The sequence below is a fragment of the Sciurus carolinensis genome, chromosome 17 (genome assembly GCF_902686445.1).
Source record: "Sciurus carolinensis chromosome 17, mSciCar1.2, whole genome shotgun sequence".
NCBI lineage: Eukaryota > Metazoa > Chordata > Mammalia > Rodentia > Sciuridae > Sciurus > Sciurus carolinensis.
Window position 1 is genome coordinate 20,204,521 of NC_062229.1, and position 25,234 is coordinate 20,229,754.

Consider the following 25,234-nt stretch of genomic DNA (forward strand, 5'->3'; position numbering starts at 1 on the left):
CATTTACATGTCAAAGTGAAGAGGGAGTATTTTCGGCAAAAGCAGCCTCAATCCCTGAATAGTAATCTGAGGAATCATCAACATCAGAACCTATGTGACAGAGATATGATCTACAATCTAAAGCTAGTGGGAGACAACTAATGTAGTAACCAACTCTGTAAACTTTTGAATTAGTAATTTTTATGTCAAGTAAGAAAAATTTAAAGCTACAGGGTTTATTTAGGTTTTTCCTTGGTAGCAAGTCATTTTATTTTTGGTACCAGGGCTTGAACCCTGGGGATGTTTAACCACTGAGCTGCATCCCCAGCCCCTTCTACTTTTTATTTAGTGACAGGGTCTCACTAAGTTGCTTAGGGCCTCGCTCAGTTGCTGAGGCTGACTTTGAACTCTTCTCAAGTCACTGGGATTACAGGCGTGTACCACCATGCCTGGCTCCCAAGCTGTTTCTTTACAATATGTGTTGATATTGGGAGTCACTTTTATGTAAATGATAGGTTGATATATTTTGAATGATATTTACTGGTGTAAAAGCATGTGAAAAATGATTTTTGGCAGTCATTCTTATGTCTGGCAAGACTGTGTTCCCTGTTCTCATTCTAATGTATCTGTATTTGTTTAGTAATTAACTAATTAATTAATTTGGTATAGGAGATTGCCCCACAGGCACTTTACCACTGAACTATATCCCTGGTTTTTTTTTTTTTTTTTTTTTCTTTATTTTGAGATAGGGTCTCTCTATGTTGCTTTGCTTCTGTCCCAGAGGCTGTGATTAGGTCCATCAGAGAGAATAGGTGGCTTCTAAAGAGGTGATTTAAAGGATCCATTAGGTGTTCTCTGTTGAGTTGTACTCGTTAATATGCAGAATAGTCATTTCTTAGATCTTCAGGGACCATCCCTGAAGTCTGAATTACTTAGTTCTTGTGGTTGATGTGTGCTTAAGGACAGATAGCCCTGCCCAGGATGGGGACGAAAGGTAATCCTGTTTTCCCTGAGATTAGGGAGTGGAGAATAGGGAGCTGGAGAAAGAAACATGTCTGTAAATAAAATCTTCAAGGTCAGGCTTAGAGAAAGGCACATTTAGGCAATATCCTGCAGAAAGTTTATGAATTTGACAGCTTCTTTCTGGTCCCTGAATAATTCGAATATGTTTAACCTTCTGAGTTCGGGTTCTCCTTGTGACTCGGGACATAGAGTATTGCTGCCACATAACTTTAGTTTCTTAATCATTTAATCTCTTATTGGCATCTTATTTTCTTGGCTGAGGAGGAGTGAGAAAGTCTTGACCCCTGAAGTCAGCTGTGTCATCCCAGAGTCCTCCAGTGTGACAACAGGCTTTCCTCCTGTTCCAGTGAGGCCTGGCCCAGGAACAAGGGTTGTCTCCGGGGCACACCCGTGGCCCCATTTCCAGGAGGAACAAGAGGAAGGGCCCGCCGAGGAAAGCCAGGAGCAAGCTGAGTTGCGGTGCACCGTCCTCCAGGCTGCTGCTGGTCCCGCCTGGGAGGAAGCGTGGCCTGGGAAGAACTCTGGTTGGAACACGTCACAGAGGCTCCTGGCGGAGAGGGAGGGGACCGCCGCTCCACGCCCGCGGCGCGCTCGGGGCGGGTCTTTGACCGACAGCCAACCGGGGGCGGGGCGGGGCTGCAGAGCGGTCCAATCAGGAGCGCCGGCGGGAGGTGGGTCCGCTCCGAACCGCGGGATCTTCCGCTCTGGCTCCGCCATCTTTGGGACCCGGTGGGCTCCCGAGGTTGCGCTTCCTGTTTGGCCTTGTGACCTCCGCTGACTCCGGGAGCCGCCAGGCGGACACCGGGACACACCAGAAGCAGGGAGATGGTGAGTGTGCCGGCCCAGGCGTCCTGAAGGTGGGCTCAGGGCCTGTCAGGGACCCGCGAAGCCTGCTCGGCTCGGTGGCCTCCCGGCCCCGCGGCTGGCGCGGCCCGGCCTTCGGTCCCCTGGTCTCTTCTGACCCGCGGGCGGGGCGGGGCGGGGCGGGGCGGGCGCGGGAACCCGGCGTCCGCTGGGCCTTGCGCGGCACCTCTACGGGGTCCGGAGCCCGGTCCGGCAGCGCAGCTCCGCGTGTCCCGAGGCTGTGCGGTGGCGGCGGGAGTCGGGAGACCGGACAGGAAACCCCTGGACTCCGGAGACTCCCCGCGTTGCCAAACCCCGGGGAGGGGAGTCCACATGGACTCGGGTTTGGGGTCGGAGTGCCTCGGCTGTCGTTGCTGTTGGGCCGTTTCCAGACGTTGTTGTTAACAAGGAACTGCTGAATAAAGGAGGACATGACTTGATTTGAAAGGAGTATTGCAGTAGGGGAAAGCCCCAACTGTAAGGTTGCAAGCATCTCAGTGGTTAGGCAGAAAAGGGCTTTTCTTTCTTGGGAGGAGCAAACGGGAGTAGAAACTAAGTGGAGGATGGAAATGGCAACATAAGCTCCTAGGGGTCACAACATTTTCCCTGTTCTTAGGGTGACAGTAAAGAAGAGATTTCGTGCTGGCTCTGATTGAGGCGGGGGTCAAGAATCCCAGGCCTGGAGGAAGGAGAAACCACAAAGGAAAAGTTTGCTTAACAGTTTTTTGTCTACTAATCACTTGAGTTGATAATTTTTGAGGCAAACAGTGGGAATTTGAAAATTGACTGGTTTTGTCGTAAATCAGGGTTTGCACTAGGCTGCCTCCCCAAAGTACAAAGCATTATATAGTAGAATTTCTTTAATCATGACTGAATTGCAGGATTTCAGCAGTTGCGTGAAATTCAACCTCTTCAGCTTTTTTGCATCTACGTAGTTGGTCTTGTTAGAGTGTAATTTTTGCCAGAGGTCCAGTCTGGTAGAAAGACAACTTCCGGTTCTGCCTGCTGGAGAATTTCAGTTTATTTTGATGTATAGCAGAATCTTAAAAAATTAGTCCTTGTCCCTGATTTTGACACAGAGAACCTAAAACCCTTGAAATTTCCTGAACAATAGGTGTGTCTCTGGGTGCTTATCCTTATCTCCTTTTAGGCAGTATCTGAATTTGTGTTCATGAGTTGACTCAGGATGCCACTCCTCTATCACTTCAAAATGGAAACTATTGACCACACAAGCAACACCTACCTGCTTTGTGTTCACATCTGCACTGGGGTCAGTGTACTGGGAAAGAGCCCTGAACTTGCAGGGTCTATATTAAGCTTGGGTGATGTCAGAATTTAATTGTTTGATGCCCATTTGGTATTGAATTGGTTAGCATTCAGTAAATACAGATTTAGTGTCAGAAATGATGTCAGAAAAGAGAGCAGAGATCAGAACCTTCAAATGACTCTGAGTGAATGCTCACTAGAATTGAAACTGTGTTTGGGGGAGCTGTTCCATACTGGGAGAAGTGGAAAGAAGCGTGTGTAGAGGTCCCAGGATTCAGTTCCTGAATGCTCATGTTTCCCTCACTCACTCAGACAGTGAATGCCTGGGCTTCATTTGCACAGTGAGAGTGTTTTCTAGGCTTCAGAATGTGTTTGCCATCTGAGTATAGATCCCCTTGTAAACTGTGGGTGAAGCAGGCTGTTCCCTGAGCTGCTTCCCTTTTGTTTCCTTTGTAGAATCTTGTTTCTACAAAATAGCAGTGGAGCTAAGTATGTTAGCGTATGCCTGCAACCCCAGTGACTCAGGAGGTTGAAACCAGAGGATCACAAGTATCAGGCCAGTCTCAAAGTAAAACATGGAGAGGATTGTGGATGTAGCTGAGTGGTAGTGCACCAGTGGATTCAGTCCACAGTACATTAAAAAAAAAAAGACAGTGGACTTAAGCATTTAAGAATTTTATTGATATAAGATGGTGATTTTCTTGGGGAATGGATGGATTTAATGAGGTGTGAGAAAGCAAAGAGAATTACTGAAATGAATTACTTGTTTATAGGAATTTAAGATTATAAAGGTACATAGCAGCACCGTGCAGGTGAATAAACAGACTATGATCTCTTCTAATGTGTTTCCATAATCTCATGTAGCTAAGCATCTTTAGGTGACCAGAGGCTGTATTTTTTGAACCTTCCTTATTGCTTTACCATCTATTTATCACTGTGAGATTTTGGGGGGCAGGTTACTGGGGATTGTACTGGGGCACTTGATCACTGAGCCACATCCTCAGCCCTATTTTTGTGTTTTATTTAGGGACAGGATCTCACTGAGTTGCTTAGCAGCTCACTTTTGCCGAGGCTGGCTTTAAACTCTAGATCCTCCTGCCTCAGCCTCCTGAGCTGCTGGGATTACAGGTGTGGGCCACTGCACCTAGCACTATGAGATTTATCTCTTGTTTTGTTGTCTTTTCCTCCATCCATTGCTGGTGTGATGGTAGTTCCCTTGGTTCTTCCACTGCTTTTGGAACTTGGTTATTTCAGGTTTATTTTTTGATGTTTTCAACAGTGTTATTTTGTCCTCTAGTGTTAGTGCATTTTTTTTTTTTTTTTTTTTTTACAGAATGGGAAAATTTTTTGTAAATTATGGACAAATTGAAATTCAGTAGGAAATTGTGCCTGTATAAATATATGATCTTCTGACCTTTCATGTTTGTGTGTTTCTTGAAAGGTTTGCTAACATTTTCAATGCTGTAATTTATTTATATTTTGGCATTGAAGAGCACCACTGTGGGATTGTATCCTTTTGAGATTTCTCCTAGGTGATCTTCTATCCACCTCTTTTTTCTCTTCCTGCTATGTAAACAGTTGTGATTTTTAAAAACATTTCCTATCTAGTTTATAGTTGATAGGAAACAAAAGGATGAATACTTGCATATTTAGCTACTATTGTAGAAACCTGCTACAATCCCTTATTAATTCCAAAAGGTGTTTGACTTTGTGGGTTTTTTTTTTTTTTTTTTTTTTTCCTACATAGACAGTTTCACTTATGAACCAAGACAGTTTTATTTTCAATCTCAGGGCCTTCTTTTCTTGCCTGGTGTTTTCTCTGTATGTGTCAACATGATTTTAGGAGTTTTGATATTTAACTTGTAAATGCATTACATGAATTGATTATACTATAAATGTTTATCAGGTTTCCATACTTAAAGTTAATAATTGGTTGAGGTGCATATATTTGTTTATACCTTGATGGAATTTGCTCTTGTCTGTGTTTAAGAAATATTTTCCTGTGGTTTTTGTTTCTCGTAATGTCTCTAATGTTGATATCATGGTAGTATGGGCCTCATAGCATGAAGTAGTGTTACTACTTCTTCTATTTCCTGGAAAAGATTGTAGATGATTGGTGTCATATTTTCCTTAAATGTTAAGTGGAATAAACCAGTGAGACCATGTGGATCTGGTCTTTTCTGTTTGATTATATTTGATACTTTCTCAATTTCTTTAATACACTCTTTTAATTTGCCATACTGGGGATGCAACCCAGGACATTTTACAATGGAGCTGCATTTCCAGCTCTTTATTTTTTTATTTTGATACTTGAGCTGTCCTTGAACTTGAGATCCTCCTGCCTCAGACTCCTAGTCACTGGATTATTGGTGTATGCCACTGTGCCTGGCTCTACACTCTAATGTACGTTATTTATCACTTTTGCGAGTTGTGTAGATTATTTCTATCCAGGAGTTGATTCATTTTATTACATTTATGGGCATATAATTGTTCAGATTATTTCCTAGTGGTCCACTTAATATCCAGGGAATTAGGTAGGATGTACCTCTTTTGTTACCAAGGTTAGTAATTTGTGTGTCTAATTAAGGCTAATAAAAACATCAATTTTGGGGCTGGGGAGATAGCTCAGTTGGTAGAGTGCTTGCCTTGCAAGCACAAGGCCGTGGGTTCAATCCCCAGCACCCCCCCCCAAAAAAAAAATCAATTTTGATGATCTTTCCAAAGAGCCAGGTTTGGGGGGGGGTGGGTATTTTGTTTTGGTTCTGGGGATTGAACCCAGGTGTACTTTACTACTGACCACATCCCAGCTCTCTTTATTTTTTGAGACAGGGTCTCGCTAAGTTGCTTAGGTCCTTGCTAAGTTATTGAGGCTGCCTCAGCCTCCCAAGTCACTGGAATTACAGGTGTATGCTTCTGTACCTGATTCCACATTTAAAAAAAAATATTTTTTGTAGTTGTAGATGGGTAGCGTCCCTTTATTTTATTTGCTTTTATGTATGTGTGTGGTGCTAAGAATTGAACCCCATTCCTCATACACGCTAGGCAAGCACTCTGCCACTGAGCCTCAACCCTAGCCCTCCACATTTTTTTAATGGTGCATTGTAGTTTTACATAATGGTGGGATTTGTTTTGTACGTGCCTACACTCTAACTGGGTCACTATCATTCCCCATTATTTTCCCTTTTTCTTCCCTCATCTTTCCCCTGGTCCTTTTCCTGTATTCTACTGATCTCCCTTCCCTTTTCATGAGATCCTACTCACCTTTCTGTTTTCTTCTCTAGCTTCCATGTATGAGAAAATATATCACACTTAACCTTTTGAGTTTGGCCTATTTCACTTAACATAATAGAAAATATATCACACTTAACCTTTTGAGTTTGGCCTATTTCACTTAACATAATGTTCTCAAGTTCCATCCATTTCCCTGAAAATAACAATCAATCAATCATTCTCTCTCTCTCTCTCTCTCTCTCTCTCTCTCTCTCTCTCTCTCTCTCTCTCTCTCTCTCTCCCTCTCCCTCCCTCCTCTCTACTGAACTCAGGGGCACTTAATCACGGAGGCACATGCCCAGCTATTTGTCTTTTATTAGAGACAGGGTCTCACTGAGTTGCTTAAGGCCTCACTATGTTGCTGAGGTTGGCTTTGAACTCGAGATCCTTTTGCCTCAGCCTCCAGAGCCGCCAGGATTTCAGACTTGGGCCACTATGCCGGCTCCTTATTTTTATTTTGAGAGGGTATCTCACTAAGTTTCCAGGAACTTCTGATCCTCTTGCTATAGCCTCCCAAGCTGCTGATAGCTCAAGTGTGTGCCACTGTGTCTTGCTATGTGACTCCATTTTTTGATATTCAATTTTTTTTGTTTGTTTGTTTTTTGGTACTGGGGATTGAACCCAGGGCCTTGTGCTTGTGAGGCAAGAACTCTACCAACTGAGCTATATCCCCAGCCCTTGATATTCATTTTAAATTCACTGTTTAACCTTCAACACTCCCTCCCTTTGCTCCTCACATCAGGATAAGGTGATCAAAAGCCTGGCATCTCTCTCCTTCGGTGTTGCTAGAAGCTTGAAACTGCTCAAACCTGTGATTGGAGTGAATTCCCATCATAATTTGTGTGTTAGTAACCCTTGTAAAGCTCCCAGGCTGGACTCATCCTTCCCTCTTGAGGCACTTGCTACCTGTTCGAGATGCTTATCCTACTCTCCCTATGCCCTCAATTATATGAATAGTGAGACTTTGTCCTTTGGTTTTTGTATTCTTTCTCCTCATCAACGTCAACACCAGAACCACACTTATAAACCTGACCAAAGCTGTTTGCATCATAAGTAGGATGTCTAGGCATTGACCACCTTCTGCGTCTGTCTTTTCTTGCTTTGATTTGCTAACCTGGTCTCCTGTCTGATGGCCAGCATATACTGGACTTCTGCTTCCTGGCTGTGAAGGGATTTTGTTGCGCTGTGACCTGTGCTTCTCTGTTGCTGCCCAGTATGTGAACTTTTACTCATGTTGCCATGTTTCAAGGAAGTAAAGCATAGAAATAAGTATGTTCTTTCCTAAATTTAATTTTTTTTTTGGTGGGGGAGGGTACTGGGGATCTAACCTGGGGTGCTTTACCATTGAGCTCCATCTCTGGCCTTTTTTACTTTTTATTTTAAGGCAGGGTCTCACTAAATTGCTGAGGGTGACTTTGAACTTGTAATCCTCCTGTCTCAGCCTTTTGACTCACTAGGATTACAGGTGTGTGCCACTATAACTGGCCAAAATTTATTTTTTTTGTTTAAATAATTTATCATGAAGTACTTTTAAAATTAATGAATAGCCAGGCATGGTGGGCAGGCTAAGGGGAGAGGATGGTAAGTTGGAGGTCAGCCTAAGCAACTTGAAGAGACCGTGTTTCAAAATAAAAAGGGCTGGGGATGGGGCTCAGTAGTAAAGAACCCGTTGGTTCAATCCCCAGTACCAAAAGAAAAAAAAATAAGAAAAAGAAAGGATAAAAAGTTTGTCGTAAGATATAATAACACAAACAATATAAACATCCTCAGAATCCTCTTTAAGATTCATAACTTGAGGAATATTGGGGGAAAAGATTCATAATCTGGATTGTTTCCGTGTGGGCCTCTGACTGATCCTTTCCTCTCTTGCCTCAAAGATGTCTACAATCCTGATCCTTTGGCTAGTTTTCCTATCTTTTAGCAAGTGTGGTTTTTTTCACTCAGCAGTTTTTTTAAGGATTGTCTCCTTGGGATTTTCCATACATGAGTATTAAAGGAAGTACAGAAAAAGGTTTGGCGTGTGCTTCACAGTCCTCAATGTTTCACACATGCTACTACCTGAGGTTAGGAGGAGGGGCAGACTATTTCCCCTTCTGTTGCAGTGGCCACTGTGTCAGGCTGTTTCTCAACCAAATCTGTTTTTTGTTTTAGTTTGCAGTTTCTTCTTGAGTTTCATGATTTTGAACCTTCTTTGAACATGCGTTCATTCCTTGCCTTTTACTTGCCTTAATATTCATATACTAAAGTCCCCAATCCCTTTTTAATGGCTTATGTCCCTCCCTCCCCCCTCCCTTCCTTCCTTCCTTTCTTTCTTCTACCCTCCCTCCCCAACCCCCCTTTTTTTTTGTACCAGGGATTGAACCCAGGGGTCCTTTACCACTCACTGAGCCACATCCCCAGCCCTTTTTATTTTGAGACAGGAGCTTAGGGCCTTGCTAAGTTGTAAGGCTGGTCTTGAACTTGCCATCTTCCTGCCTCAGCCTCCTTAGTCATTGGGGTTGCAGGCGTGCACCACTGTGCCTGACTGGCTTATCTCTTTTTATATAATTATTATTTCATCCAAAATATATTTGCTACTGACTTCTCAAAGTATTCAAGTTTTAACTTTTCCATTTCATTGTGTAATTTGATTATCATTCATAAAGTAGGTAGGAATACAGTATAAACTTCAAGTAGACCCCAGTTTGTCCCTGACTCATGTATTAAAGAGATTGTGATTTCTGCCACTCTTATGTACAGCTTGGGCTGTCATAACTTGGTATTCTATAATCTGTTAATTTGTGATAAATGTAGTATCCTGAATAGTGTAGTATGAAAATTTTTTATGTATATTAAACAAGCTATTAATTTCTAGTTCCAATGACTTTGAACATTGTTGGGCATTCATTATACCTACTAAGTTGAGGAAAGTGGTTTTTGCTGACTAGTTAAAAGGTGCGCTTTGGGAATTAAGAATTTTATTAATGTATGTGAGAGGTGACATCTTGGTGACATTGAACTTTCTATATCCATGTGCTATCATTCCCCATATTTCATTTTCTTGGACATTGTCCGGTAAAAACTAATGTTTTTCCATTAGCATAGTGAATTATTCTTCATGAGGCTTATTTAGTGTTTAAGGTAAGAAACAGTGTAGAAGCTTCCGAAGATTGTCTCTTAGTACAATACCAGAGGATGTGTTCTAGTCCTTAAGAAACAAGTAGTGACAAGTCATGTTAAATTGAATCTGTCAGACCAACTTCTTAGAGCTTCTTCATCCAGAGGGTATTTGGAGGGCTGATGACCATTCAGAATATTGAAAACATTCAGAGGGACAGCAGGTTGTGAATAAGAACACATAGTTGGCATATAGTCTATGGGAACACTGAACTCCTCTTTACAGTTAGGCTGGTGAGGTCCATCCAGTAGTAGTTCTGAGATACTAACATAAGTCATATTTCCCTCAAGCCTTTCTAAGAATATGCAGTCTCTGGACAGGTGGCGCTTACTGTCTTAGTTACACTCAATATTAAGACTTTGTTCTGGGAGGCATTACAGACCCACTGCACAACAAGATGTTGGTGTGACCCAGGAGCACAATGTGTGTTCCTGTTCTGCTGTTGTGTTAACAGTTAGTTCCAGACTAGCATCAGAATTGCTGTGTGAGAGATATGAGTGTACATGGGGAATTAAGAGTGTGATGATATGAAGTGAATGTTGAGGAATACAACATCATGTCAACTTTTAATGAAATGAGTCCCCATCTCTGGTACTGAGTCTTACCTTTCCTCTTGGAAATATATGTGGGATAATTTAGGAGTTGGTGACCTTTGAGGATGTGGCTGTGAACTTCACCCTGGATGAGTGGGCTTTGCTGGATTCCTCCCAGAAGAAGCTCTACCAAGATGTGATGCAGGAAACCTTCAGGAGCCTGGTCTCTCTAGGTAAGGATGACATTCTCTTATTTATTTTATCAGGAAAAAAGTGTTTCTTCCTTATCAAGGCTACTACATGATATGGACTATGTAAAAGGAATATTTGTATTTGTATACCAAATACAAATTGTGTGGTCACAATACACGATGCGCCTAACTAGAATGTAATTATATTTTGGTAGTGTTTAATAATTCATACTGATATACTGGGTTTACATTTTAGGAGAAGAAAGAAGCAACCAGACCAATGAAGATGCATACAAAAGTCCTGGGAGAAATCTAAGGTAATCTATACTCATAGGGGAAAGCAATGTTGCTCAAGAATGTTGTAATAACAGGAAATTAAAAAAAAAATAACAATGCAAATAAACCCACCTTTAAATTGATTTGATTTGAGGAAATTTTCTCTATAAACTTGTATTCAGGTTAGCATTGTTAATCAGAAAATCAGAAATTCAAAGTGTCCCAGCATTGGAAACATGAAACACTTGTATAATGCCATATGTGACACTTTTCTGATGGGTCCATGTGCACAGATTTTGTTCCATGCACAGAAGTATCAAAAATGTTGTATGAAATGTCCTCTGGACTTGGGTACAAGGTGTTTATGATATTCAAGTAAATTTTGTGTTTGGGCTAACACCCAGAATATTTATTTATTTGCAAATTTTCAAAATCCAAATGCTTTTGATTCCCATTTCACATAAGGAGTACTGAACCATGCCGTATTTATTATTATATTCAGTATTGGCCAAATAGTTTATTTAGGAACAGTATTAAGATTTTTACATTACCGTATCACTAATTTGCCTGGTATGCGGGCATACGCCTATAATCCCAGCAACTGGAAGGCTGTGGCAGTGGGATCACAGTTTCAAGGTCAGTCTCAGAATTGAGTGAGGCCCTAAGGAACTTAGTGAGACCCTGTCTCAAAATAAAAAATTAAAAAGGCTGGGGACATAGCTCTGTGGTAAGAGCTCCTGGGTTCAATCCCCAGTACAAACAAAACAAAAAAACCCCTACTTCAATGATATCTGTCATTGACCCATACCACAGTGCATAGCAGTATCATTTCATGTTCAAAAATTATAAGACATCAAACCATTGCATCTCCTTATAAACCATTAAGAAACAAAAGCTTACTAATGTGCTTCTCATTTTTTTCCAGAAATCAAGTGTTGGGGAGACTCTGTGAAGGTAGTGAACACGGAGACATCTTCAGTCAAACTCCAGATTATATTGAGAACAATACAAGTCTCTCTGGTGTAAAACCACATGAAAGCTTTCTGTGTGGAGAAGTCCTCATTGGTGATTCATCACCAAATGTGCTCCTCAGGACTCACACTGAACATATACCATATGAATATCAGCAACATGAGAAGGCCGTTATTTATTACCAATGCTTGCAGAAGCATGGAAAGACCCATACTGGAGTGGAACACCATGAATATAAGCAATGTGGGACAATTTTAACTTGTCCCAGTTCCCTTCCAATACATGAAAGGATTGACACTGGAGAGAAACCATATATATGTACACCATGTGGTATAGCCTTCACTAATCACAGTACTCTTCGATACCATGAAAGGGTTCACAGTAGCAGAAAACCCTATGGATGTCAGCAATGTGGGAAAACCTTTAGTTGTTTTAGTAGCTTGGAAAGACATGAGCAAAATCACAATGGAAAGAAACCCTATGGATGTAAGCAATGTGAAAAAGCCTTCTTTTCTGTGAGTCACTTGCGAAGACATGAACAAACTCACAACAGACAGAAACCTTATGTATGTGAGCAATGTGGCAAAGCCTTTCATTTTCCCTGTTCCCTCAGAAAACATGGAAGAACTCACACTGGAGAGAAACCCTATGTATGTATAGATTGTGGGAAAGCCTTCAGTGACTCTAGTTCTTTTTACAGACATAAAAGAACTCACACTGGAGAGAAACCGTATGTTTGTGAACTATGTGGAAAAGCGTTCAGTTGTTTCAGTACCCTTAAAGTACATGAAAGGAGTCACACTGGAGAGAAGCCCTATGTATGTGAACACTGTGGAAAATCACTCAGTTGTCTCAGTTCCCTTAAATTACATGAAACAATTCACACTGGAGAGAAACCCTATGTATGTAAGCAATGCGGAAAGGGCTTTAGTTATTCCAGTTCCTTCCGAACCCATGGAAGAACTCACAATGGAGAGAAACCATATGTATGTATGCATTGTGGCAAAGCCTTTAGTTATTCTTTTTCCCTTAAATATCATGAAAAAACTCACACTAGAGAGAAACCCTCTATCTGCAAGGAGTTTGGAAGAACCTTTAGTTCCTTCTGTTATATTAAAATATGTGAAGGAATAAACAATGGAGAGAAATCCTATGTGTGTAAGGAATGTGGAAAATCATTCAGTCAAACCAGTCATATCATCAGACATCAAAGAACTCACACTGGCGAGAAACCCTACGTGTGTAAGGACTGTGGGAAAGCCTTCAGTGACTCTAGTTCCTGTCACAGGCATAAAAGAACTCACACTGGAGAGAAACCCTTCATATGTGAACAATGTGGAAAAGCATTCACTTGTTTCAGTTCCCTTAAATTACATGAAAGAATTCACACTGGAGAGAAACCTTATGCCTGTGAACAATGTGGAAAAGCATTCAGTTGTTTCAGTTCCCTTAAATTACATGAAAGAACTCACACTGGAGAGAAACCCTATGTATGTCAACAGTGTGGAAAATCCTTTGGTTATTCTGGTTCCTTTCGAGACCATGCAAAAATTCACAGTGGAATAAAACCCTATGTCTGTAAACAATGTGGGAAAGCCTTTAGTTACTCTAGTTCTTTTCGAAAACATGAAAGAACTCACACTGGAGAGAAGCCCTATGTATGTATGCAATGTGGGAAAGCCTTTAGTTCTTCCTTTTCTCTTCAAAATCACGAAAGAACTCACACTAGAGAGAAACCCTCTATACGCAAGGAGTATAGAAAAGCCTTTAGTTCTTCCCGTTACATTAAAAGACGTGAAAGAACACGTACTGGAGAGAAACCTTACATATGTAAGGAGTGTGGAAAAGCATTCAGTCGGTCCAGTCATGTTCTCAGACATCAAAGAACTCACACTGGAGAGAAACCCTATGTTTGTAAGCAATGTGGAAAAGGTTTTAGTTCTTCCAGTTATATTAAAATACATGAAAAAATACATGAAAAAACACATACTGGAGAAAAATCCCATGCATATAAGCACTGTGGGAAAGCTTTCATTCAGTCCAGCTATGTTCTACTAGATGAAAGAACTCATGAGAAAGTAACCCTAACCAAAGACTGTGATAAGACTTCTTTCTTAAATTTTTTATCAGACATGAACAGTGGAGAGAACTTGTATTAATGAAAAGCATTTGAGGATGCCTGCAGTCATTTTGTTTAGTATATACATATAAATAAACATAGCACGGAGAGAAACATGGGACAGAAGAGATGTGCAAAGGCCTTTAGTTGACCCATGTAAAAGTATTTGCACTGAACAAAAAGGTTGGGAATGTGAAAAGTACAGGAAAGTTGTCCTTTAAAAGGAACAGATTCAGTGTCCTCTGAAAAAGCCTTTTTGGACTGGAATTCTAAAGGTGTGATTTACTATGAAGACCTTGATGCAAAATAATTTTGAGTAGAATGCTCCAGAAAATGCACTACCTGAAGGAAATGTACTAGTCATAAATTGATTGTGCTCATCAGTGACTTTTTTTTTTCCTTTTGGCATCTTTTTTTTTATATAGTGTTTATTTTCCCAAGTGAATGCAAGCTCTGAAGGGCATGGGCGTGTTTTATAAATATTTCTGCCTCCTCAGTTCCAAAGCCTCAGGGGAGTGCTCACTTCTGGAGGGATGAGAGTGAACAACTCTGAGCCAGGCCCTGGGACTTGGGTCTGAGTCATCTCTGCCTCTGATGACTGCCAGCACCCAGTAAGTCTCTTAACTGCCTTGGGCCTCACATGAAATAGAGGTGAGACTTTGTTCCACCAAACTCTCTTAAACAACAGGATGGATAAGAAAAAGCTTTAGTGAGGCAAGATGCAAAATGAGAGGAATTGATATTGTTCTTTTTCATCAGGCAGAAGGGGTTATACAGAGTTGGAATGTTCTTGGTGGAAAATGAGTGACACAGGAATTCAGGTACTTCAAGTAGACATTGAGATTTCAACCAAAGAGATTCAAGTTTAGAAAATACCCTGAATTTCTTATTTTGTTTTAGTTGTCTGCCCACCTAGGCTTGGCTTCATTTTGGCCTGATGTAAATTTACTTTTTAAATCTTTGGTTTGGTGTACAAGTGAGTAAAGTACTCTAGTTTTAACCATAATTGAACCTAAACACTCTACTCAGAGTCTCTCTCCATCAGTGAGGGTGAACTTCTTCAGGGACCAACTGGAGATTGGGTAGAAGAGGCCTGCATCCTGAGTGTCAGTGACCACAGGTGGTTGAAGTCTCCCTTGGCCCAGGTGATGAAGGTCAGGAAAGTGGGAGGATCCTGTGCTACTTCCCTCTTACTATAGCTTTACCGTGGGCTCCAACTAACCTGGGTAAAGTTGACTGCTGTCCACTCTAGGGAGGGTGCTACAAATGGAGATGATCTCAGTAACAAACCAATCTGCCCTTTTCACTGACTACAAGTCTCTGCTTAGGGTGGCTCCATTGAGATGTTTCTGCCTGACTTGAATTGTGGGACTGGCATGGTGGAGCCATGGCTGAGTTCCCCGCAGTGACCACTACCATGGTGTTGTAGCTCTTGTCTAGTGTGACTGTCTTAGGGATCTTGCAGACCGAGAATGGGGTGGCCAGGACATCCAGATTATCCACTAGGAAATCCTTAATATCCCAACACATGGCATTGCTGGATATCTTGAAGGTGTGTTCATCCTCATTATCTGGGTATCTGTGGGGCTGCCCCCAGATATTGGTGTGGCCCTAGACGGCCAGGATCCGGGGTGATCATAGCTGCCATCTTTGCACTCTTGTACCATTGTGGCAAGAGGAAGCTGCAGAATCCTCAGGTTTGACGCAGTCCCCACTGGCACAGTGTCTGCTGCCCCGGGAAACCTGCGTGGCCATGTCGCTTCTCATGAAGAACAAGAGCCTGCAGCCCTGAGAGAAACTGGCACTCCTGCAATTCCTTCTCTCCTACTCATGCACTGGTGCGAGTGGAGGTGCTTCAGTGGCGCTTTGCCTCCTGCTGAACTGCGCATCTTTCCACAAGGGGATCGATCATATGTGAACGAAGTGGGCTGATTGCAGTGTGATGAGGCAGAGCGTTTCCTGTCTTGAAGGAGATGGTGACTGGAGCTGCTGGGCTCAGCTGAAGAAGAGTAGGCAGTCCTGAATGACTGAGGAAATGTTTCTCGGGGAGTTAAGCACCTTACATACTTCTTAGACAGTAATTTCTTCAGAGAGCTGGGAACATCGCATGCCCAGAGTTCATGCTTCCATTGGCGAACACATTGCTTGAGGGTCTAGGCCAGGAGGTTGTGTCCTACTTCTTGACCCAGGCCGCCTGACCCAGTCTGCACTCTCAAACACACAGTCCTTAACTCCCAGGCTGCTACACAAAATGCCCACTCTGCCTGTCTTGGTAAACCCCAGCAATGGGAAGACCACAGAAGGCCCCGGCCCTCCGCAGTGTGGTAGGTAAAAGGAAAGGGCTCTAGTGACTCATCTTAATGGAGATCTCTACCCTGTGTTTGTCTAGTTTTTACTTATGAAAGTAAAGTTGTGGGCTGGGGTTGTGACCCAGCGGTAGAGCGCTCGCCTAGCATGCGTGAGGCCCTGGGTTCGATCCTTAGCACCACATAAAAATAAAATAAAGGTATCATGTCCACCTACAACTAAAAAAAAAGTATTTTTTAAAAAAAGTAAAGTTGTGGTGACATACTTTGCAAGTTTTGTTTAGGCATTTGTGGGTGAATTTAATAGGTGCTTTTTAAAGTCAAATGAGGTAATGGTGTGTTTCTTTTATTTTGAATCCTGTTGGACTCATAGGCAAATTGAAGTATATCTCTAATGTCAGTAAGACTTAATTTTTATGTAATTCTTTTTTTCACTTATTGATGGACCTTTATTTTATTTATTCATTTATATGTGGTGCTGAGAACCCAGTGCCTCATACATGCCAGGCAAGCACTTTACCACTGAACCACAACCCCAGCCCCTATAGTTTCTAAATTGTTTTTAATGGACCAATGGAAAAATTAGATTTCCTTGTTGGGATTTTCCTAATAGTCTCATGGTAGGTTTTTATCCCTTTGTACATACATAGATATATACGTACATATATATATACATATTATATATACAAACACATGTATTTGGTTTGGGGGGGACAAAGGACTTTTTTACATTTTACATCAGATTTTGTATTCAACGTTTGATGTACGTTTTCTTCCAACACGATTTAAAAAAATTTTTTTTTAGTTATACATGACAGAATATACTTTGACACAGCATACCTATGTAGAGTTTGACTTCCATTCTTGTGGTTGTATATGATGTGGAGTTGCACTGCTTGTGTAATCATATATGGACATAGGAAAGTTATTTCCAATTCTTTCATTCCCATTTCCATCCCCCAAAACATGGTTTCTTGTACATGGTTTTTTAGAATTTCCTTAGTGTCTTTAAGAATTGTCATTGACAACTTTAAGAATTGTCATCTTTTTCCCCATTTTTATATTTCCACATAATTTTTTAACAAAATTAAAAATACAGTGATGACAATAATTGAGTACAATTTTTTGGATATAAGTCTACTTATGAGAAGATCTGAATTCTTTTTCAGGGGTAAATTTCTTTAAATTTCTGTTAAAAGTTCAAGTCACCTATCAAATATATCATCTGTAAAGACCATTATAGCTCAAGAGCCATGCAAAATCAGATGACCAGATTTGGCCTGCAGACCATGCTTTGATAACTAAGAGGCATTTTATTAGGACCATGGAAGAATTAAAAAGCAGAAGTAAGGGCTGGGGTTGTGGCTCGGTGGTAAAGCACTTGCCTAACACATGTGAGGCATTGGGTTTGATTCTCAGCACCACATAAATAAAGGTATTGTATCCATCTACAACTAAAATTATTTTTTTAAGAAAAGCAGAAGTGAGCAAAGACCAGGAGTGTTAGATTTTGTAATTTTTTTCCTGATTTATATCTTCACTTTCATATTTCTTCATCTTGGTGTACGCAGGACATCCATTTGTTTGGATATGGATTAGAATTAACAGAGCCTGTTAATTCTAGCACATGCCTCTTATCCCAGCAGTTTGGGAGGCCGAGACAGGAGGATCGTGATTTCAAAACCAGCGTCAGCAATTTAGTGAGACCCTAAGCGACTCAGCAAGACCCTGTCTCTGAATAAAATATAAAAAAGGATTGGGGGTGTGGCTCAGTGGTGAAGCTCCCCGGGTTCAATCTCCAATACACCCCCCAAAAAAGAATTATTTAGCAGAAATGAAAAGACACAGAAAGAACCTGTGTTTGGTTATTGACTTCCAAAATAAACATTTTTTAGTTCCTTGTAAGACCTGAATATTGAAGTCAAACAGAAGAAAGTTAAACTTTTTAGAACTATGTAAGTTCCTATTTACATGTGAAAAACCTGTTTAGAATGACTCATACTTTTGGGTTCACTAACCCATAGGAAGAAACTTAAGCATCTTCAGGATGTCTTTTTAAATTTTTTTCTTTAATTTCTTTCAAAAATTATATTTTTTTTGTTTTGATTTGCTTTTTAAAGTTTTTAACTGGAACACAAAACCATAAATGTACATATGAATGGGATAATATTCTATCTCTTACATATATACATTGTGTATATTTAAGTCAGGTTAAATATTTAAATATTTTCTTCCTCTAAACCTTTTTTTATACCTTTGCAGTAGAACCTTTCAAAATCCTTACTTCTAGATTTTTAGAATGTTTAAAAAATATTTATAGTTACCATTCTGCAGTGGTGCCCCAGAGCTTCTTGCTCATATGTAATTTTAACTCAGTGCCCATTGATCAAACTTTCCCCATACCCCACAACTTTCACCAGCCTTTGGTAACCTGCACTTAAATGTCATCTTCTATGAAATCAACTTTTTTAGAATACGCATATGAGTGAGATCATGCAGTACTTGTCTGTGCCTGGCTTATTTCACATAATGTCATAACCTCCATTTCCATCCATGTTGTTGCAAATGATAGGATTTCTACCTTTTTTTTCCTCCTTTTTTCCATTCTTACTTCTCTAGGACCTCTTGCATGTTAGACAAGTGCTCTTCCACTGAGCTGCATTCCCAGCCCTGATTTCATTCTTTTAACAACTGAATAGTATGCCATTGCAAATATGAACCTTTTTTTTTTTTTAACCCTTAAGTACTGGGGATTGAACCCAGGGGCACTTAACCACTGAGCCACATCCCTAGCCCTTTTTATTTTAAGGCAGGGTCTCACTAAACTGCTATGATCCTCCTGCCTCAACCTCCTGAGTCTCTGAGATTATAGGCATACACTACTATGCCCAGCATGCAAATATGCACCACATTTACTTTATCCATTTATCTGTTGCTGGACTCAGATTGCTTCCATAACTTTGCTGTTGTGAATAGTGCTGTGATGAATATGGGAGCAGAGATGGCTATTCGTTTTATTTGGATGTAGAGGCAGTAGTGATTGCTGGTACATAGGTTAGTTCTGTTTTTAATTCTTCAAAACACCTCCATCCTCTTTTCCATAATGGCTGTACTAATTTACTTTCTTGCCAGAAGTTTGCAAGGTTCGCATTTCTCCACATTTGGGATTGGGGGAGTACTCTGCCACTGAGCTAAGTCCCTGGCCCTTTTTATTTTTTATTTTGAGAAGGTCTTGCTGAGTTACGGGCCTTGCTAAATTGATGAAGCTGACCCTGAACTTGTAATCCTCCGTGCCTCAGCCTTCCCTCAGCTTCAGCAAGGGGGCACCACCAAGCCCAGTCATTTCTCCACGTTCTTGCCAGCATTTGTTTTCTTGTGTCTTTTGTGAATGATCTCACCGTGGTTTTGATTTGCATTTCTGTGATGACTAGTGATGTTGAGAGCATTTTTCCATGTACCCGTTGATCACTTGTTTGTCATCTTTTGAGAAATGTTCAGATTCAGTGACCACTTTCGAATTGGGTTGTTTTTTCCCCTGTTGAGTTTTTGGGGTTTTCTGTCTGTTGCAAATATTTTCGCACATTCCGTAGGTTAAGTGTCCTGTGATGTTTCCTTTGCTGTGCAGAAAATTTTTAATTTCAGGTGCAGAAACTTAATTTCAGGTAATCCCATTTGTGTATTTTTTGCTTTCATTTCTGTGATTTGGGTTTTTATCCAAAAAAATTTTGCACTCCAGAGTCATGAAGCATTTCCCCTGTATTTTCTTCCCGTAGTTCCAATTCTTATAGTTAGGTCTTAATCCATTTGGAGTTGATGTTTGTGACTTGTGAGAGAAAGTCACAAGCATCTACATCTTCATTCTTCATCTGATAATCCAGTTTTTTCATTAACATGTTGAAAAGACAGCCTTTTCTAATACATACTGTTGCATTGATAATTGTCTGTTTGTGTGGCACTGCCATGCTGTTTCAATTATAACTTTCTAGTATGTTTTAAAGTCGGGTAGCTTAATGCCTCCTGCTGTGTTTTTTGCTCAAAATGCCTTTGGATATTTAGAGTTTTTTTATGGTATCATAAAAATATTAAGATTCTTTTTTTCTAGATCTGTGAAAAATGCCATTGATTTTTTTTTTGGGTGCTGGGGATCGAACCCAGGGCCTTGTGCTTACAAGGCAAGCACTCTACCGACTGAGCTATCTCCCCAGCCCTGCCATTGATATTTTGATATGGACAGCATTTAATTTGTAAATCACAATGGGTAGTATGACTTTTTTTTTAAAGTATGAACTTTTTAACAATATAAATTCTTCTGATCCATGAATGTATGACATTTTCCATTTTTTTTGGTGTCCCCTCAATCTCTTTCATCATAGTTTTATAATTTTTAATTTTGAGGATCTTTTCCCTCTTTCGTTAAAAGTCACTCCTAAATATTTTTTCTTGTAGTTATTGTAAATGAGATTGCATTCTTAATTTTTATTTCAGATAATTCACCATAGGCATATAGCAAAGATTTTTGTATGTTGAACTTTCATTCTGCATCATTGCTCAATTCATTTAAAAGCTTATAACCTTTTTTTTTCTTTTGGCTGATTTGGGTTTTCTATGTATAATCATGTCATCTGCAGACAATGACAATTTGATTTTTCCAATTTTAATGCCCATCATTTCTTTGTCTTGCCTTATGTCCCTGGCTAAATCTTTTTGCTGTATGTTGCATAAAAATGAAACTGGGCATTCTTGACCTGTTCTGTATATTAGAAAGCTTTCAGCTCTTCCCCCACTCAATGTAATGAAAGCTATCAGCTTATTGTAAATGACCTTTATTATGTTGAAGATACGTTACTTTCTGCTCAATATGTTCAGCATTTTTATGATGAAGGAATGTGGAATTTAATCACATACCTTTTTTCTTCAGTTGAGATGACCGTGTGGTTTTTCGCCTATTGATGTGTACTATATTAGCTTTATTTTTATTTTTTATAACTTTATTTTATTTAGTTTTTTTTTTTTTTTTTTTTTGGTATGTGGTGCTGAGGAGTGAAGCCAGTACCTAACTCATGCTAGGCAGGTGCTCCACCAACGGAGCCACAATCTCAGCTGTTGTATTAGCTTTATTGATTTGTGTTTATTGAACCATGCTTGTATCCCTACGATGAATACCACTTGATCCCGGTGGATAATTTTTTTAATGTGCTGTTGAATTCAGAGTGCTAGTATTTTGTTATTTTGCATCTATGTTCATAAAAGATACCAACCTCTGGATTTTTTACTTGTGTCCTTCTCTGTTTTAGGTATCAGAATAAAGTTAGCCTCAGAGAATGTCTTTGGAAGTGTTCCTCCTATTTCTTTTTTTCTTTTCCTTTTTTTTTTTTTTTTTCTTGGAATAACTTAAGGAGAATTGGTAATAATTCTTTAAATGTTTGGTAAAATTTAGCAGTGAAACCCTCTGATCCTAATCTGTTCGACTGAATGTGTTTTGTTTTGTTTACCCCTACTTGAATCTTGTTCTTTTTTTGTGTGTGTCTGTGGTATTGGGGATTGAACTCAGAACTTTGTTCATGTTATGGAAGTGTACTACCACTGAGCTGCATCCCCAGCCCCATCAGTCTTGCTACTTGCTTTTGGTTGGTTCCAATTTTCCTCATTTTATACACACACACACACACACACACACACACACACACACATATATATATAATTTTCCTAATTTTATATATATATATACATATATATATATATATATATATATTTTTTTTTTTTAAGTTGTAGATGGGCACAGTACCTTTATTTACTTTCATGTGGTGCTGAAGATGGAACCCAGTGCCTCACGTGCTAGGCAAGCACTCTACCACTGAGCCACAACCCCAGCCCGAGGTTTTCCTAATTCTTCCTGAGTCAGTCTGGGCAAGGTCTTGTGTCTAGGAAATTCTTCTAGATCATCAAGTTTGTTTGCATATAGTAGTTCATAACAGTGTCTAATGATTTTTTGTATTTTTGTGGTGTCAATTGCAGTGTTTCCCTTTTCATCTCTGGTTTTATTATTATTATTATTATTTTTTTTTTGCATTTTTTTAGTGTCCCTTTGATTTATTTATGATCTGATCTTTGTTATTTCTTTCTAATTTTGGGTTTAGTTCTTTCTCTCGTTGAGACGAGGAATAGCTTGTTTATCTGAGATTTTGTCCATTTTTTATTTGGGCATTGATTGCTATAAACATTTGTGCTGTATCCCATAAGTTTTGATATGTTGTGTTTCCATTTTTGTTTCAAAGTAATCTTTATTTTCCTTCTTAATTTCTTCTTCAGTCCATTGATTATTCAAAAGTTAAGTCATTTAATTTCCACGTATGTGTATAGTTTTCAAAGCTTTTTACTTTTTTGTTACTGATTTCTAGCTTTACTAAATACGATATCACTTTTTTAGAATTTGTTGATACTTATTTTATGACTTCTCACCTCATTTATTCTGTAGAGTATTCCATATGCTACTGAGAAAAATTATTCAGCAGTTGTCATTAGAAAATTTTTATAGTCTATGAGGGCTAATTCTCTTTCTTTGTTGATTTTCTGTATGGGTGATCTGTTCAGCGTGGAAATATTATGGTATTGGGTATTATTTCTTACTTTAGATCTAATACTTGCTTTATATGTTTGATATAAATATATCTGATACTGGGTGATGCATATATATTTATATGTATATACATATTTAGAATTGTTTTTCTTTTCTGAATTGACACCTTTGTCATTATCTAATACCTTTGTCTCTCTACTGCTTTTCATTTAAAGTTCATCTGAAATTAGTATGGCTACTGCTGCTTTCTTTTGACTTCCATTTATTTATGTGGAATATATTGTTCCATCCCCTCACTTTCAGTCTTATGTGTCCTTACAGGTTAAACGAGCTTCATATAACATACTTGGGTATTTTTTTTTAATCTATTCATTCATTCTGCCTTTTAATTGGACAATTTATTATTGTTACGGTAATTGAGGTGTTTTTTTGGTACCAGGCATTGAACCTGGGGTGCTTAACCACTGACCACACCCCCAGCCCTCATGGTAATTATTGACAGATAGGTCTTACTACAGTGATTATATACTTAGTTCTTTAGGTTTCTTTATTCACTTTGTTTGTGGACCTGGGAATTGAACACAGAGACACTATACCACTGAGCTATATCCTGAGCCCTTTTTGTAACTTGAATTTGAAACAGGGTCTGATCAAGTGACTGAGGCTGGCCTCAAGCTTGTGATCCTCCTGCCTCAGCCACCCAATTCACTGGTATTACAGGCATTCACCACCTCACAAGGCTTTTGTTTTTTAGTTTTGTTGTACTTCCTTACTGGGGATTAAACCTGGGGTGCCTTTCACTTAGCCACATCACCAGGCCAGAGTGGCCTGGAATTTGTAATGTTCCTTCCTCTGCTTCCCAGCTCGCTGTGATTGTAGGTGTGTACCATCATGTCCAGCATACTTACTCTCATCATGTGTTATAGACTTACTTGATGGTTAACTGAAGTATTCAAATTCACAGTTTTTAATACTTGCTTAATTTATCCCTCCCTGTTATGGATTTTTATCTTGTCAGTTCTACGAGTCTTTCCAAAAACTTTGTTGAGTATAACAAGCTAATTCGATATGATTGCAATGTAACTTTGTCATAAGGATATGAATAGAGATAGACAAAAGAAGAAAATTTAGTCATAAGAAAACTCTGCTACAGTATATTTTCTTTTTTGTACAGCATGTTTTATTTACTGGGAAAATACCTGTAAATAGCCCATCATAATCATTGATACATCAAGTATATGAGTTAAATTTTTCTTTTCATGTCAACATACATTATCATGTGTAAACAACTAAAGATTATTTTATCATCTAAATTTCATTTTTCATGTTTATATGTTATAGCTTTTCTTTTTATCATAATCATAATTTATCCTTCACTCAACCCAGAAAAGACATTTTGATATTGTGAATTGACTCTTGCCAGAGACTGCCAGTATATACCTTTGTCACATAGGATGTATTGAATTGCAGTAATAACTTCCTTCACATCACAATTGCCTATGTGGTTCATTAGTAAGAGCATTCTCCTAGAATTCCTGATAGGATTTGGTGTTTGTCTAGGGGGATAGATGGTTTTTCAGCTTAGTGAGGCATCTCCCTCTACTGGATGCATTGATAGGGTAAATACACTTCTGTCTCATAACCACAATAGTCTTACCTGGAAGGCGGAAATATGGAGTGAAAGGAACTCTAATTAAATATGAGCTGAACCAATCACAGTAGCGAGAAGAGGGAAATTTTGTTCCTTTTCAAGATTCAGAATATGTTCTGTTTCACCAGTTTTAGAGGCACATGTACAGGATGTCTTTTTATTGTTGTTTATCCATTCTAGTCACTTAAGATCATGATCTCTTGTCAGATTATGTGACATAATTGGCTAGAATATGAAGTCGACTCCAGTTTTCATGAACTGGTTTTGCCTTTCTTACTATCTAAATAGTAATTTCTTACAGTGTACTGTACATTGTTCTCCATAAATTGACTACTGATGTGGTTCCATTCTCATAAGCCCAGGGTAAGTTAACTCATAAGTGACAAATGCTTTTAATATACTTAGTGAACTTCAAAGCTGAACCAAACCTACCTCACATGTACTCACATATATTAGCCTACATTGAGTACAATCATCTAAGACAATCTTATAATAAGGTGTTGAATATCTTCTTTAATTCATTAAACATACTATGCTGTAGGATCCATTTTTTCCCTGCACGAGATTGTGGCTGAGTGTACTGCAGCTCACTGCTATTGCCCAGCAACTCAGGAGGCTGAAATATGAGGATCCCCAGTTCAAGGCCCTCTCACAGAAACTAAAAAAAAAAAATTCTGGGAATGTACCTCAGTGGTAAAGCGCCCCTGGATTCAATCCCCAGTGCCAAAAAAAAAAAAAAAAAGTGTGATGCATATTGCTACTGGAGATTGTACCCAGGGATGCTTTACCACTGAGCTACGTCCCCAGACCTTTTTCCTTTTTGTTTTGAGACAAGGTCTGGTTAAGTTTCAGACTGGTCTTGAACTTGCAGTCCTCCTATCTCAGCCTCCTGAGTTGCTGGGATTACAGGTGTGTGCCACCATATCCCACTGCAATAATTCATTCTTAAAAGTAGATCTCTGCATTGTGTGTTTCTGTTTTTATTCTTGAAAATAAACTACGAGGTGGAATACTTCTGCAAGTTTTGATTAGGCATTATATGAGCTTAGTAGGTGTCTTTTTAAATCAAAT

General features: G+C 39.5%; 1 protein-coding gene across 3 annotated transcripts; it reads left to right on the forward strand.

Moving 5' to 3' along the window:
- Positions 1-1,711: 1,711 nt before the first annotated feature.
- LOC124968491 (zinc finger protein 709-like) lies at positions 1,712-17,045 on the forward strand. Of its 3 annotated transcripts, XM_047530999.1 has the most exons (5): positions 1,764-1,830; positions 2,462-2,553; positions 10,178-10,304; positions 10,519-10,579; positions 11,464-17,045. In XM_047530999.1, exons 3-5 carry the CDS (start codon positions 10,271-10,273, stop codon positions 13,667-13,669), a joined length of 2,301 nt encoding a protein of 766 aa, XP_047386955.1. In that variant the 5' UTR covers positions 1,764-1,830; positions 2,462-2,553; positions 10,178-10,270; the 3' UTR covers positions 13,670-17,045. The 3 variants fall into 3 exon arrangements, with proteins under 3 accessions (XP_047386954.1, XP_047386955.1, XP_047386953.1); XM_047530998.1 differs by lacking the exon at positions 2,462-2,553 and having other exon boundaries at positions 1,712-1,830; XM_047530997.1 differs by lacking the exons at positions 1,764-1,830; positions 2,462-2,553 and adding an exon at positions 2,568-3,115.
- Positions 17,046-25,234: the final 8,189 nt, after the last annotated feature.